Consider the following 17,720-nt stretch of genomic DNA (forward strand, 5'->3'; position numbering starts at 1 on the left):
GTTGGGTCATGGTTGAGGGTTTAGTTAGAACTTGGGGTGGGTTCATGTTGTCTTCCACCTGATGTTACCTAGCCTAGCTTTCATCCCTAATACAAATGAATTTAACTTGGAAGGGTTATTGAACAAACATTTAAAATAATATTTTTCACGTATGCAAATATTTAATACATATTATACACAAATTTACGTATAAAATATGTCAAATTTCATTCCAACTTTTTAAATTAAAATGTGTTAAAAATGAATAAAAAGGGTTTGATTACTAGAAAAACTTACAACCAATCAACAGACATCATAAAAGTATAAACCAATCAGATGGGTTTTCATCAAAATCCACATAGAGTTGCGATCAGTCAAAGCCTCTCTATCATATTGCCTTTTTAGGATCATAGATTTTTTTGAATAAAAAATAGGTTTAAGGGATAAATTTAGGGCCTATTCATTTGCTCTAAAGTTTGACATAGTTACATTAAGAGTTATATTGGTATTGGTCAATTTTTCTTTCTTATAAACTCTAAATGAAAATGTTCTTCTGAATTTTGAAAATAATCAAATATCCATTTTGACATCATATATGAGAGTTTTTGTTTATTTTTTTTGAGATTATTATTGGAAAATAAAAAGTTGTATGATTGCACTTTAAGAGATAAGGGATAAGAGTAAACGAACAACCAATTTTCTTCTTCTTAATAGATAAAAGTTAGGAAGAAACGAACAAATCCTTCCTCTTCAACCAGGTAATTAGAATTCATTAAAAAAATAAGAGATAAGCATGGTTCAAAGTATCAATATGCCTCTGCATATCGGCATAGGCGTATTGATACTTTAAACAATGCAAGAATATGATTTTTTTTTTATTTTTTTCAAAATTTGTTTTTTGGGGAATTTTTAACCTATATTTTTTATTAAAAATAAGTGAGGTCCCGAAATACCTAGGTGAACTACTAACATTCATTTCACCTGCACCCTAAAGCTAAAATTTATAAGGTGGACCGAACGGTAAAAACCCGTAAAAGAATAAAGGTAACAAAATTAATACTCCTCCCCCCCACCCCCCAAAAAAAAAAAAATGAAAAAGAAGATTGGACCAAAGAAATAGTTGTGCCTTGACCAAGCAGGACGCTTCTCCTTTCCAAATAAAAGCGTCGGTGCCGCCCTTCCAAGGAAAGTCACGTGACAAGGACTAGACTTATTTGTCTCCAACAGTCCATCGTATTGTAAACACGTGTACAATCCCCACATTATCATACCTTGACTGGACAGGATATAGTCACGGATCGTTTAACGACACGTGGACATCTACAATCGTATTCTACCTTCTTTCTTGTGCTCCCCACGTGGTGTACTGGGGTCACGTACTTGTGATCCTGACCTTACATCCCGTCTGTCGTCCCCCACGGCTACGGCCCCACCATCTGGGAAATAGGAAAACCTCGGCGTGTCGATGTAAGAAGCTTATTCATTCAGGCTTGAGCAAATTATAGTAGATTTATAGTTTCAATTTCTCATAATTATTAGAAATATATCCTCTGTTTCTCGTGACCTTTTGTGGTTTTAAATTCTCGTGGTCAATTCCCAGAGTAACCGGAGCACCCGGCGTAGATCAGCACACTGACACAGTGAATTTGTCAAGGGTCATATACATGGTCAGATCCAATCCGATCCATTGAATCTTTTGACTACTCCGATTTAATGTCTGGACCGCTTTAATCTGTTAAAGTTGGTTTTAATTTAGATTGGTTTCAAAATCAGACATGGTCCATTTATACATGTATTCTTATTTTCTATCAATAGACTAGATATAGGCTCAATCCGATTCAGGATCTCTTGCCCACACGAATTCTGTCCATGTTTATCTACAACACATTACTTTCTGTGAATTGGAAACATCTCCCCTTGTATGTAAGAGATGAGATGTTCTTAGTATGTAGCCGTGATGTTATGTGGGTAGACATGGACAAAGTTTGAATGGATAGGAGATCTGAACTCTCAATCCAACTCAATCCAATATAAATCTATTACGGACGGACTGGGTCTACCAATCCAATAAATATTTTGGACCATTAAATCTGGTCCAATTCTAAAATAGAGTTACCTACAATATAAATCTATTAAGGATGGACTGGGTCTAACCCACATGAGATTCTTCATATTGCTTCTCAAGTCCTTTATATATATTTTTGACTTTTAAAAATAATTATGAAGTTGTTTAAACTTACCTACAACCAATTCAGTTAAGACACCGCTCCATCTTTGAAATACGTGCCAATGTTCTGAAATCACTCCCTCTCTACAAGTCACACAACCACTCCCTCTCTCTCTCTGTTTAGAGAGAGTTTCTCTCTTGCGTTGCTCGAGGTTCTATCAATCTCTTTGTTGGGGTGTTTCCTTTATCACCTCTTTTTTTTCTTGTTTGTTTTTTCTTCTTTCTACAGGCATTTTGACAAGGGGGCCACTTGCTCTTTTATTCTATATTGGGCTTTCGATACTAGTGGGTGTTGCTTTTCGTTGTGTCCTCCATGGTTAAATCCGACCACAGTTCTCCAGCAGAAACAATTCATGGTCTATTTCATTCATAATTCTCCGGTGAATGTCATTATGGAAGGCAGTTATAGTATTTGGTATCGGTTGTCATGTTTGGGGCTCTGTCATCTTTTGTGGATCTACCCCAATCATGCTATTACCAGCTCTTTGCAATCTCTTATGAGAACCTCTCCTGTCTTTTCTCTTTCTGTTTATAGTGAATTAGAGTTCTGCTTTTCTACTTCAGTTGGTGATCTTTTATCTTTGTTTGATTGCAAAAGTTCTTTTGTTCTCCCACATTCATTTCTATATTTTGTTCTTCATGAGAAATTGTATTTGGGTTCTAATTGGCCTTTTTGGTGAATCTATGTACTTGTATCAATTTCTTGAATGAATGAAATGTATTTTAAGCCTTCAAAAAAAATTTAGTTAAGAAACTAAATGTAATATGGCCATCTTTTAACAACAGTCCCTACATGGCATGAGTCTTCTTTAGTTACCCCTAAAAAGGTGATTCACTTTATTTATGTGGGTTTTATTGTTGGGTCTTATAAAAAAAGTGGGTTACTTCGTTGAACAAAGGTCGCGATGGGGGTTGTACTTAAGACCATATTTGGTTTACTGTTTTGGGCTTTATTATTTCAATTTTTACTCATTTTGGGCCAAAATGAATAACATTATAACATTTGATTACAAAAGTCTTGCCATGTATCTCATTTTTTTTAGAATGAAAAATCATCCCATGGCACTAAATTTGAGTTAACCTGCAGCATGAAAAATAATTGTGCCCCATGTTGCTCATTTTCATTCTTCAATGAAGCTCTTTATCGGCACTCAAACCATTGGCCTAGGTCCCCAAAACTGTTGGCATAGGTGTTTATTAGTAGACTGTCATAACAACTTATGCCAATGGGCGTTGATTGTTGGCAATCTGTTGGTAAATATTTATGCAAATCATTTTGGAGTCCTAGGCCAGTAGTTTATGAGTGCCCACACAGTTTTTTAAAGAATGAAAATGAAAAACATAGGGTACAATTATATGATGTCTTAATATATTTTATGATTTTTCTTAATATATTATGTTTATTGAATATTTGGTGAAATTGTTAGACATTTTGTCGGCACTTGCTTGGGGGAACACGTTACCCTAGTGATGCAAAACAAATGAGGCCTTAAGCAGGTTTAATCCGAATTTTTGCATGGATTAGTTTAATAAGTTTTTGAGTTATAGGCTAGGCTAGGGACAAAAACTTAGGCCTTACCTAAACTTAAGTTGGGATTGAGTTGAGGCGTTGAGTAGCTTGAGCCCAACCTGAGCTTAGCTCAACCGAACCTTTGCCCACCCAAACAAATAAATACATGCATTTTTATATAAAAATATCTTTTTTAATTATACATGTATATGCGCATTTGTAAATGAAATTTGTACATCAATTCTACTCCTAAATTGGCACATAAGGTCCAACGAAATTTTGTTATATAAAATATATTCATGTATTCTTTCAAATCCAACCAACCCACCTAAGCTCAAATAAACCTGCCCCTAACCAGGCCTTGAATTGTGATGGGTTAAACTCAGGTTAGCTTCGACTCCAAGGATTGTACCTTTAAGATTGGGTCTGGGTTGACCCTCAACCCAATCTAATCCGCCCAATTAAGTTGCAGCCCTACTGGTATCATACACTTTCGATTAGGGGTGCCAATTGGACTGGATTTGATCCAATCCAATCCAGTCCAATGTGAGTCCATTACAAATGGACTAGGTCTAATTCAATCTAATGAATGTTTTGGATCATTTTGGAATGGTCCAATTCAATGTTGGACCATCAAATCTGTTCAAATTTGTTTTAATTTAGATTAATTCTAACTCAAACCTAGTCCATTGACTCTTATATTCCTATCTTCTATAATTGGATCAGATATTGGCTCCATTCAATCCAATCCAATGTAAATTTATTATAGATGGACCAGGCCCAATCCCATCCAATAGATACTTTGGACCATTAAGCCTGGACTGGTCCAATTCGGTATTTCTTGTTGGTCCGTCCAAATTGATTTTGGATTGGATGGGTCCAATCCAAAACCGGTCCAATGACACCCCTACTTTTGATATCATCGAAATTGCCATAATTTAGGCAATGTTTGGGGGTGCTTATATTAACAATAAGTGGTTAAAAAAAGTGATTATTCAAATAAGCACTTATTTGCATTTGGCACCCAACTTTTTCAAGTGTTTATTTAAAAAAAATAAAATAAACACTTATTTCATATTGGGCGTTTGGTAGTCCTTCAATAAATACTTAGATAAGCATTTCTGACTATTTTACCCTTCATTTTCTTTCAAATTTTCAAAATATACCCTTATGAAAGTACTTTTATAAAAACACTTTTATGAAAGCGGTTTTACAAAAACACTTTTAAAAAAAAAATTTATGGAAGCACTTTTGTGAGCGTTTTTATGAAAGCACTTTTTTTAAAGTACTTTTGTAAAAGCATTCTTATAAAAACTTTTAAAAATACTTTTATAAAAGCACATTTATGAAAGTGCTTTTATGAAATCACTTTTTCAAAAATACTTTTACAAAAGCACTTATTGAAGTACTTCTATAAAATTCAACTAGGGATAATTTTGGAAGAAAAAAAATGAAAAAGTACTTATTGTATAAACACTTAAAAAAAGATAGAAATTTGGGCTTAAAAAAATAAGGACTTATTTCAGAATTATTTCCCAAACACCAATAAGTACTTAATAGTGTGATCCCGTCCCAAATAAGCACATATTTTTAAGCACTCTCAAACATGGCCTTATAATCGTATATTGTGACCTTTGCTTTTAGAAATTATGTCAAGGGTTTTTGCGTCTTTTCACTGTAAGTGAAAAAATTACATCTCCTTGGTAGGTCTTTGCTATTTATAAGCAAAAATAGAAAATATTCGTTACAATTGATTGGCGTTCTCATGGAGCAGGTTGATTTAACTCGCCTGATCCAACCTATTTTGTTATGGGTCTACTATTCCCTTAATCAGGTTATGGTAGAGGTATGCTTGCGGCTTGCCAAATTAAATCCTTAAGAAGTTTGGATCCAATTTGGGTTAGTCACAATTCTTATACATTGTTGTTCCATGAGGATTTAAGTGTCATTCTACTAGACTAATACCATAAATAGCTTCAAAGTGTAATACTATAATTGACAAGTATTTAGCTTTGTAATTTGATAATAAACCTTCTATATCTCTTGCTCTCTCTTGTCAAATTCCAACCCAAGATGTGTAGATCTAGAACTAACTCTATCAATAATTGGTTTAAAACAAAGTTCAAAATATCAATACAGGGTGATATGCCAATAGGGCATATTGGCCTGTATCGGTACTGTTTTTTATGTGTTTTTTTATTTTTTTCGAAACTGGTTCAAAGGGGCCAGTTTAAGGCTGGTTTACCCTCTGAATCACTTTCCAACCCAAAACACTCTCTGTAGGGGGACATCAGGAAGACATACTATATGTATCGACCGATACATGACAAAATTTTGATGCTTCATTCAAAATGCAAAAAAGATTTGAGCAAAGTGTAAATTTTCTGTTTCTTTTTTTAATGCATGAACGTAAGAATTATTGTTTTGAGTAGTGAATTCTGAACTTTGAACAATGACCACTCTACAATTTTATCAATTATTTTTTCCTTACCTTTCTCTATCTTTTTTTTCAAACCAAATACATGCTTAAGGATGCATTTAAAAGATAAAAAATGGACAAAATTTTAATAAATTGATTAAATAATTAATAAAATGGTTTCATAATTAAAAAATTAAGTAATTAATCATAGTAAATATAATAACTCTAAGCATGTTAATAACTATTTTAGTGACCTTTACCAACTGCTCTTACTGTTGAGCAAAAACAATTTGTATAGCATTAAGACTCAGTTTGGAAAGAGTACAAATCAAATATATAGAGTGCAAAATCTTGTATTTTGTATATTGTATTTTGCACAAATACAAATATGTATGTATTTGCACTGTACATATTTGTATTTATACTCTTTCCAAACTGAGCCTAAAAGGTGTATTTCAGGGCTGATAAACGACCCCTTAGTGCCATTTCATTTGGTGGCAAGTTGCTTATTTCACACAAATGTAACAAGTTTGAATCTAATGGCTCTATGGCCTCATTTATTTTCAGTATTATTTTTATATTGGTGCAGAAGTAGGAGAGTGTAAATGAGTTTTTTCTCTCTTTTTTTCCCTTTTTTGATGAATGCAAATGAATTGAATCTAAGTCTAAATTTTGGTTTAATGTTATAATAGGTTATAAATTGTTTAGTTTGTTTGCATTGCAGATTGAAGTAAAGGCTCAATTGGTTTAATTGCGGTGTAAATTTCGTTTGCATTAGTATAAGCAGGCTGTGTAAATTCTGGTGTACTTTTTGCTTATGATTTAGACTTTGTTTTAGTTGTTTGTGAGAAGTGTAATAGTAAGTAAATGATGTGCCATCTTTAAAAGAAAGAGAACAGAGGTGGATGGAGAGTTCTTTGTTTGAAGTGAAATAAGAAAGTTGATGTAATCCCATTTTATGAGAGAAAATTAATGTAGGAGGAAGGTGGTGTAAGTTTTGCATCGATTGCCAATGAATGCAAATGAGACAAAAGTTAGGAGTATAAATAATAGTTACAAATAAATAGATGCAAATTTTTTGTATCTGCTTCAGATTTGTAACCATCAACCAATCGAGCCAAAGTAAAACCTGAAATAAAATAAACCAAATTTTGCAGTTTTCTCATTTACACTCCTATGCATTTATCATGGTGGTCATCATCATCATATAAGCCCTGTCCCAATTATGTAGGGTTGGTTGCATGAATCCTATTTTGCCCTTTCATTTGTTTCGTTGTGTATTCTTGTTAGTTTTTCTTAACCAAACTTTACTCTAGGGGGAGGGACAGCCACGAAAATTTTATTAATCACTCAACCTCAAAAGGAAGGTAAAGCAAGTGAAGGGGAGGATGTAACCCACCTTCCCCAAAACCCGATACAAAAACATACTTTCTAACTAGGGGTGGCCACAAGCCGAGCCGTTTATGAGCTATTCAAGTTCGGTTCATGAGGTTCGCGAGCCTAGTATTAAATAAATAATTTTTATTATATATACATAGATACATATATATTTATTATATATATAATAATATTTTTTTTATTTTTTATGTATAATAATAAATAATTTTTATAAATCTTAATTTTGTCTAAAAATAAAAATAATTTTACATATAATTTTTATTTTTCAAAAAAACTTGACTTGTAGTCAAGCTCGAGCCGAACGAGCTATGAACCAAACTCGAATTGAGCTCGAATCTGATACTATTCCTGTGAGTCAAATTCGAATAACCAAGTATTTGGCTCAGCTCATCTCGAATCCATCCCTATTCTTAACCCACTCATCCCTGCCCAAAGGCTGCAAAATACAAGAAAAAATAACTTTCAACAAAGATAACTAAAGCAAAGAATTAAATATGATATCTCTTTTCAGATATACCCAAATTAAAATTAGCTAAGAGATTTACACACTTAACTCCCTCCCATAGACTATTAGAGATTTTGATCTTCAACATACTCTTACGCATTTAAGTGATTTTGACACGGGTATTTCATTTCTACTCTCCCTTGCAGCTTTACCAGAGTCCTACGGCACTTACATCTTATTCTGATAAGATATGCAAAGAAAAGACAATTTGCACTGCATGCTTAACGTTTCTGTCTCAATAAGCATACATACTTTCCACAGGTTTATATTTTCTATGCAAACACAGGTTCAATTTGCCGGTTGAGGCAGCTAGAGAAGAATTATAAATAAAGGCTGTGTTTGGTTCCCTACCTTTTCTTTCAAACCAAAGACAACCTAAATGACTCTGGAATCTTACTGATGCAATATTGTTTGGGACCTAATACAATTCTCTGTGTTCTCTTTACCCATGTCCAGAATAAGCTCTTCCATGTGGATACAAACGATGGAAACCATGGATATCTCACTTGAGGAATCATTTGAGGAAGCCATTAACACCTGTTGGGCATGGGTTGGTCTGGCTGGTATGGACAGGGGATTGGATATTGGCTCAATCGACCACGTTTTCCTTCCAACTGGCAGAAACAGAGTAGGTAGTGTAGTCAAAAAAGGAAAAAAAAAATCTTAATCTTCAGCTGATTGAGAAATCAATTCTCAACTAAAGGATTGGACACTGTAACTTTCAATCTATCTCTTTGGGGATTTCCTGGACCAAGAACCAGCCAAATTGTGAAATTGAATTCTTCTAACCATACCAATGAGCTACTACAAGTTACTCAATCAGCATTTAAAGATCTGTAATAAGAAAGGGAAACTAAAGCACTTGCTTTGAAAATAATAATGTTCTATGTAGGGAGTGGAACAGCCTTAAGAAGGGAAGCTAGGTCATGTACTTGCTTTTATCCAATGAGTTAGGTAGACTCAGTGATTTATATAAAATATTGAATAATCCGGGTTAACTCAGTGATTGTAAATTGGAACCAAATGCTTACTACATGCTGTCCTTTTCGGTTCCCACCTAAGTGTCACCTTGTGGATTGTGATCATTGTCATGTTAGATGACAATCATAAAAAGGTTTTCATGGAACCTCATCCACTAGGAGTATTTCTTTGTGGCCAGTGTTTTCTTGGAAGGAAATGAATGTGGAGACAGAAAGACAATAATACAAAGGAAAAATGACAAAGAAAGGTAACAAAGTAGGTCCTTCTCTTTTTCATTCAAAACATTAAGATGCTGAAACAGACAAGGGGCAGGGGCAGGGGATTAGTGTGATGGGTTTCAGAGAAAAAGTAAGGTGGTTTGTATGTAAAAGATGGTGTGTTAGGTTTAACTTTCATGTGCTTTTGGCCTCAGAAAAAAGGTGTACTAGCTAGGTTATAGGAGAAGGAAAATTTGAGTGTTACTATAAAACCCCATTTGCTTTTCAGGAAGTTATTTATTCGGGTAAATGCACGCATTTACTTGGGTAAGTGCATTTATCCATGTTCTTTTATTTCCTATGTAAATAAGAAAATGATTGTTTTAACCATAGAAAGCCATTGTTAAGAGCAATTTTGTTACTCAGGGAAAATAAATTTTTCATGGATCTCATATAAATCTGAAAAAATAACATGGGTATCTTGATCAATGGGAACTAAAGTCCCATTGGCCAACTTTCCCCCCTCTCAAAATCCAAAAACAGAATGGGCCCTATACCTTTTTTTTTTTTTTATTTTATGTATCATTTTCCTATTGGGTTTTGTTTACAAAAAACATTTGGCCATTGAATTGGGAATGCAAATGCACTGAGTGCACATTCTGATTTACCTATGTTTCAGGTTTTATTTTGTTTTGTTTATTTGGGAGGAGTAAAATTTGAAGTCAAATGATGTGGTCTGCATATGAGAGGGTTTAAAAGCTAAGAGGAAGGTGGTGAAATTTTTGCATAATTTTTTTTTTTTAATACAAAATTTGAACTACCAATGAAAAATGAGACAAAAGTGCAAATTTTATGTTAGGCAAGGTGCAAATCATAGTTAAAACAAAAACACACAAATTTCAACTGGGTGAAAATTTTGCATCCAGTTTGAATTTGCACTACAAAGAAATTAAGCTGTAAGTGCAATTATTTGTTTTATAGTGTCATACTGGAAAATATCCAAATTATTTGTCAAGAAACATGAAATACTATTGGGATATATTTCAATATATCTAAGTTATTATATGAAAATTTGTACAATTACTTTTGATAATTTTTAGAAAAAATATAAAATAATAAAAATAGAATACTTATTTTAGTAATTAAAATTTATGAATTGCATATGATATATATCTTAAAAATTATAATGATTTGATATATTTTTAAATTAAGATTATATATTTCTATTAAATGTTAATTAATAATTTAATTACAAAAAATAACAATAAATTTATTATTTAAAGAAATAAAAAGTATTCACAAAATTTAACTTAATTGCATGCATTAGTATTTTTTTATAAATTATATATCCATTAGCAAGCATATTAATAATTTAATATTAATATTTTTAATTTACCGTTAATAAGTTGACTTACTTTTGCTTCAAATTTTTGTTTGCGAGAAGTAAAATGATGTTGGCCCCACCTCATATGTGAGAGAATGGAGGTAAGAGGAGGATTATTTATTTCAGAGTGAGGTCGGAAGGAACATAATGTGGTCGCCACTTTAAATGAGAAAAAAATTAGATAGGAGAAAGGTAAATTTTGCATTAGTTTTTGGAATGCAAAATTTGCATTGTTAGCAAGTGCAAATGAGGCAAAAGGTACACATTTTGCATAAGAATGCAAATCATTTTTACAAACAAATTGAGGCAAAGGTTATATCCAGATTTGCAATAGTAATGAGTGCAAATGACACAAAAGGTACATATTTTGTATTAGGTATGAATAAGGCTATGTTTGTTTGCAATGCAAATCTGAACTTTACAAATTTTGTATCTGGCTCATTTTTGCACTCATTTGCTTGTAACTATGATTTGTACTCCTATTTAGGGGTGGCAACGAGCCAAGCTTTTCACAAGCTGCTTGAGCTTGGCTCGTGAAAAGCTCGGCTCAGCTCAGTTTCAGCCGAGGTCGAGCCCAATTCAGTGGCTCGATTATTAAACGAGCAAAGCTCGAGCCTACTAGAGCACGGATCGTTAGGCTCACGAGCCGGTTTGAATATATATATATATATATATATATATATATATATATATATATATATATATATATAATAAAAATATTATAATTTTTTATTTTTAAAATATAAAATAAAAAAATTGTATATGATTTATAATAAAATATTTTTATAAAATATAAAACAAGCCAAGCTTGAGCTCAAGGTTCTAGCTCGAACCGATCTCGAGCCTGGTACTATTCGGCTCGGCTTGGCTTGAATCCATCCCTACTCCTATCTGATAAAATATTTGTGCCTTTTGTCTCATTTGCACTTAAAAGGAGGTAACTGCAGGTTTGTTCAAAAACTACAAGGGAGGTTTTTATTAAAGTGAAATCTTAGGGGAGGTTTTTATTATTATTAGAAACCTCAAGGGAGATTTTTATATTTTACCCCAAAAAAATTACATGCAATTTGCATGAATTGAACACTGGTTAAAACCTGAAAGACTAGAATTATTGCCATGTATTAGTCAATTAAGAAAACATGTGTTTTAACTTCTTAAGCTACTTTATGTGCTTCATTAACATTGCTTCAGTCAATGGGTGCATTGTACTTAAAAGATCATTACCCAATATTTATCCCAGTTATCTAGATAGTCAATGGTGGAAGAACAACGATATCCCTGGATAAACCTAAGGGTGCAACTTGGACAAGCCCAGCCCAGAATTTTATACAGGCTGGGCTTAGATTTTCAGTCCTTGAGCTGGGTTTGGGCCCAAGAAATCAAACTTTTTTATCTTTTGGACTGGGCTCAGGCCTAGCCCTTTTGTAGTCCAAACTTGGCTCAAGCCCAGCCCAATTATACATATATGTGTATATATGTAAATGTTGCATAAAAATGTACACATATATACATTTTTGTCTATATAACATTTGTATACATATTTACATATATACATAAATATATGTATATATTTACATATATGTATAATTTTAGAGTGGGTTCATTGACCAACCCGAGCCTAACCCAAATGCATCAAATTACAGTGCAGGCTGGGCTCGGGCTGGGAAAATTGGGCTTGACCTCGGGCTCGACCTTAAGCCCATGTTTTAGGGCCGGGCCTGGGTTAACCATAAACCCAACCCAACCAGCCCGACTTGCACCCCTTTAGGAAATTGAATAAATCACATTAATACTTAAAAATGCTAATGATCGATTAACTTTTCTTTCATTGTTTTACTTTTTTTTTCTCTCTTTCAATTTTTGTCTCACACAGAATGGATAAGATTGTATTAACCGATATGAATCATCATCCTATGATAATCATCCTATGATACTGACAAATACTATCTGCCATGGGTGAAACTCCATAGATACTCAAGCATTCCGCCCATGCCATGTGTCGAAGATCCCTTGAAAATCCAATATCTATAGCAGTATAACAGCCCCCACCCTTCAAACACGTGACATTGTAAATTTTCAATAGATATAATCTTACAAGAGATTAAGCTCTCACTCTTAAAAAAGTATATTCACTCACAAAAAAGTGATAACTCCACTCTCTTAAAACTCACACAAGTAACATCTTAATCTCTAAGAAGTGGTCATTTCAAATGTTATGGAAGTAACTAAATTTTATTCAAACACGACAATTTCAAAAGTAACAATTAAACAAATAATTTAACTTAAAAATATTCAAAATATTAAATGGATGAAAATAAAAATAAATAAAATACATAAAAATGACTAAAAAATTAATACAAATGGTGTGAGACTGTGAGTTTCATTCTTTTAAATGAAATAGTTTATTAATTACAAACTAGATTTAACTTTTTTTGGAAGTCTAACCTAATTTAGCTTTGAAAAATAAATTTATCAAATAAATAGTAAGTACCAATTAAAGTGGGTTACTGTTTATAAATAAGACTTCATTTAATCTCTTAAATCATATTAAAAACAATATAAATTAATAGTGATTTTCAAACAAAGTAGATCAGAATAGATTGTCAATTACAAAGATGTAAGACCTATGTTAATTTTTCTAATTTAATTTTTTTATAATTAAATAGTAAATTTCAAATTAAATAATATTGTAGTTGCCCCTTAATATGGGGTCATTCTCTAAATAAAACATGGTAAATCTCCTAAATCAAATAAAGCCTAATCTAAATGTCTAATATAAATAATTAAAATAATTCAGATTAATGGTCCCGTACTTAGTACGGGGTTATTCCTAGTATTTTAAGCATGCATGTCCATCTATATAGATCAGCATCAGTCCGTATTGATGTATATCAGATCAATAGACAGCATCAGTCCGTATTGCCCAACCCACATCCAACGCGTATTGACCTATATAGGCCGATATGCATCAATACTTTGAACCTTGGATACACTGTTGCATAAACTTTGAATGAAATGAGAGCAAACCAGGTGAAAAAGAAACAGACAATTATTTATAGAATATACTTGCCATTTGCAAAGGAATCCAATTTAGAGCTGCTTGTGCTTTACTGCTATTGTGGCAACTGTTGTGTTCACTGTCGTGAAAAGTACCAGCAGAGTAATTTTGTGAACTTGAAATAAGAAATATTTACTACAGTCAAAATTGAATCTCATAAAGTTGGTGATTGTTACAATTGACATGTTCTACTCCCAAATGATCAAACTTCATATACCAACATAGCATTCCTAGCATTATATGTTGTGGTAAAAGAAAAACGTATCCAAATACATGCACTCAATCTCCATCAGAAACCGTCTCCTCTGTCACATTCAGTGGCTTTGATCTTAAGTTACATTTTGGAAACATCAGGAAGATATCTCTTTCTTACATTCACTCCAAGAAAATATCAATAAGATTTTAAAGATTCAAAACTAAAACTAATAAGGAAAACAAGGTGTTTTTAGTCAGTCTGCTCCTTAAAAGATATTATCATGGACAATGTACATGGAAGGGGAAAAAGAAATTTACAATTAGGACATTAAGTCTCACCAAAATATGTACCACTACCAAAGGTTGGTCCCTGATATCTCGGACCTTGGGAGGGGTGGACTGGAGACAGACCTATCCTCTGGCAATTTTTTTTCACAAAATGGCCACTCTCAGATTGAACCCACATTCTCATGCTTGTCAACCCAAAGATTTTACCATTAAACTAAAGCAAAACATAACAAAAGTTCATATATATAATAAAAAAAACTCTATGAACCTATTTTAGTTTTGTAAGTGTCTGATCTTTACAATGGCTATGCATGGTTCTACTGTTATCCAACTCAACTCTGGTAAGACCTTGTCCCAACCGATTCTACTGATAACAAGAACAAAAATGGAAAAGAAAAAGAAAAAGAAAAGGTTAGAAAATACATGACCACGACTAGGCATCAACCAAGCTTTACGGTTTCTTAAACCCAGAGCCATAGTCATTTGAAAAGCCCCTTCTTGCCAAAACCTTTGTCTTGCATCATAGCCACAAATTCACTGTAATCTATGCGCCCATCCTGGGAAAACAATTTTGATTAACAATTTATTCTCCAGAAAACAGAAGAGGAACTTCAAAGAAAGCCACTTACATTGTCCTGATCCACTTCTCGTATCATATCTTCAAGATGAGCATCTATACCAAATTCCTCACAAGCCTGTTGGAGCTCATCTTGAGTTATATATCCACTTCCATCTTTGTCGAAGTATGAGAAAGCCGCAAACAAATGATCTTCTTTTTCGATTTTATTTAGATGTAGAGTTGCAGCTAAAAATTCACCATAATCTATGGTACCACTGTTGTCAATATCAGCCTGTGGATTTTCAGTAGAAGTGGAAGGTTAAACAAATGTCTAAATAAACAGTTCCTTGTGCCATCATAAAATTCCTCCTGGTCCCCACCAAAACTAGATAAAAACAACTCTGGAACCATAGGGTATGATGATAGAAAAGGACATGAAAAGATGCCATAGAGATCAAATTAAGCATAAATTTGCACTTATCATCTTCAAAGACCTAGGTGGGTCTTGATCATTTGTCTGGGATGATATTTTCTCATTTATAGAAGGCACAGGGGTTGGTGGTAATTGCTCAGTGACTTAGAGGCATAGTTGTCAAGGCATCTTCAAAGACCTAGATGGGTCTTGATCATTTGTCTGGGATGATATTTTCTCATTTATAGAAGGCACAGGGGTTGGTGGTAATTGCTCAGTGACTTAGAGGCATAGTTGTCAAGGCGGGCGCCTAGGCGACAAGGTGCCCTTTGAGATTCGCCTCGCCTAATTGCCAAGCAGTTTTTTACTTCCTACTATAAAATACTTTTTTGTTTACTTTTGAGATTATAATTATAAAATAGACATTATTAAACTAAAATAATCATTTTGTGTCTATATACTAATTTCTTTTAATTTTTTCTTATTTATTAGGATTTAATCAACACGAACATTGCTAAATGTTGTGTTGAACCCTCAATGACTTCAAAACCTGAACCAATAAGGAAGAACTAAAAATTTTATCTAATCAGCAAATTTTCTTCTTCCATATATTCTTCTACTTCTTCTTCTACTACTACTACTACCAATACTTTTTCTTTTCTTATTTTCCTATAACAAAAATAAGGGTTGAGCCCCTATATTTTTTGAATTCTATTTTCCTTCTTTTCTTCTCATGAATATGTTGATTTTCTATACGTTAATATGAACTTTATACTTTTTCTTATGAAAATTATGAATAATTATTAAGAAAATATGGTTATGGTACCTAGGGAACTACCCTAGGATCTATATTTTCAACATAAAAAAATCCATTGCCTATGTGACTAGGCGACAAGGCGCCCTCCTGTCACCTAGCCTCACCTCGGTGCCTTGAAAACTATGCTTAGAGGGTGAAATTAAGTTCTTTCCTGAGTCTTCACCATCAATTGCATGAACTAATGGTTTAGCAAGTTGGAGCACTTTAATCAGGATCCATGACCATAAGAATGGGATAAATTAACATAACATCGTCTAATTCTTATCCCAACTATATGGGGTGGGTACATGAATCCTATTTCGCCATTCCATTCTGTATAGGGGTTTCAATGGTATTCAAGAATCTGAGTTCGAATTCAGATACGGCCTGATTCAATTTGATAAACATCCAAATTCGACTGATTATATAATTATATAATATTTAAATTATATAAATAATTTGTGCTCATATACTTTATATAAGTAAAATATTTATATTATATACTTCCTAAATTCATTGATCAAATTCAAATCCAATTAAATATTCAAATATTTAATTAAATTCGAATTTAAATATTGTTTGATTCTATTCAAACCCATTCCATTTATACCCCTAGTTCTGTATAATGGCATATCCATTGTTAAACTATGAATGCTTGAATCATACCAGACATCATAATTATTAACTTTCTAAAGTCAGAGAAACAGAAGCATACCATATTCAACAGAAATTGAATCTATGCCTTCCCAGACAGAAGCAATTATATCTTCCATTTACTTATTGGTTTTGCTATCTTTATATTTTTCTAAATTTTGCTAGCATCATGCAGTGTTATATAGATTTATAAAATGGAGCTTTTATGAATGTATAGAAATTTACAACCATGTGATGAACTCATTAAAATAATTAACATTAGGTAATTTTTTTTCTGACAAAGCAATGTGAGATTAATGATAGAACCTCCTTATAATATATAGAAAAGGGAAACTATTGCAGGGACCAAACAAAAGCCTATTACCCAATCCTGATCAAATGAGTTCACTTTTGCTACAGCATTGTCGTAGCGCAGGGCTAAAACAGAAAATCACGGCCTTGGATCTACTGCAGTGGCCCCACCAAGAAGTCATTCCATCTATTCAAGGTGTGGCTATGACATCAAATCGATACAGACCTAACATCTGACTTTTAGCATTCAGTGGCCACTCTTATACTTGAATCTAAATTATCATGCTTGTCAAACCAAGATTTTACCATTACATCAAGCAATAGACCTTACATGTTATAGAAAACCAAAAAGTGGATTCTGAATAGAAACTTACAGCTTGCATTAATGCATATATTTCAGACTCCTTGAGTTTTGCACCAACTCTTTCCATACCAACCTTGAGTTCTTCAAAAGTGATCTGTCCACTATTATCTGTGTCTATCATCTTAAACATTTCTTTCAGGCCAGCAATTTCCTCTTCAGACAGATTCTCAGCAATAACCTATATGAATAGGACAAATACCTAATGTAAGGAACTAAACATTTGACCCATAGAAAAGAAAAAAAAGGTTTCCAAAATCAATCATATTAAACAATAATGAGAAATTTCAAATAATCAACCAGCAAATAGACAGTCTGATAAATAGAAGGATGGATACATAGCCAAAAAATAGATCATTTTAAAAGGGGAAAAAATAAAACCAACCTAACTAAAAGATGAATGAAGACATGGTTGGGCTTTAGGGGTGGGCGGCACAGCCTACCCCCCCATAGATTAAAATAAGAGATAAAGAATCCTTGTAGACTCACAACATATCATTGGACAT

General features: G+C 33.1%; 1 protein-coding gene across 2 annotated transcripts in view; it reads right to left on the reverse strand.

Moving 5' to 3' along the window:
* Positions 1-14,324: 14,324 nt before the first annotated feature.
* The window catches only part of LOC148847684 (calcium-dependent protein kinase 20-like), a 30,389-nt gene continuing 26,993 nt past the window's right edge, over positions 14,325-17,720 (reverse strand). For both annotated transcript variants that reach the window (XM_088952605.1, XM_088952606.1), the window contains 3 exons: positions 17,228-17,395; positions 14,771-14,992; positions 14,325-14,698 (listed from right to left, as the gene is read on the reverse strand). In XM_088952605.1, coding sequence (XP_088808731.1) covers positions 14,621-14,698; positions 14,771-14,992; positions 17,228-17,395 — 468 coding nt within the window. In that variant the 3' untranslated portion in view covers positions 14,325-14,620. The remainder of the gene's footprint in view (positions 14,699-14,770; positions 14,993-17,227; positions 17,396-17,720) is intronic.

This window comes from Nelumbo lutea, chromosome 6 (genome assembly GCF_056320005.1).
Source record: "Nelumbo lutea isolate HS-2025 chromosome 6, American lotus-T2T, whole genome shotgun sequence".
Taxonomy (NCBI): Eukaryota; Viridiplantae; Streptophyta; class Magnoliopsida; order Proteales; family Nelumbonaceae; genus Nelumbo; species Nelumbo lutea.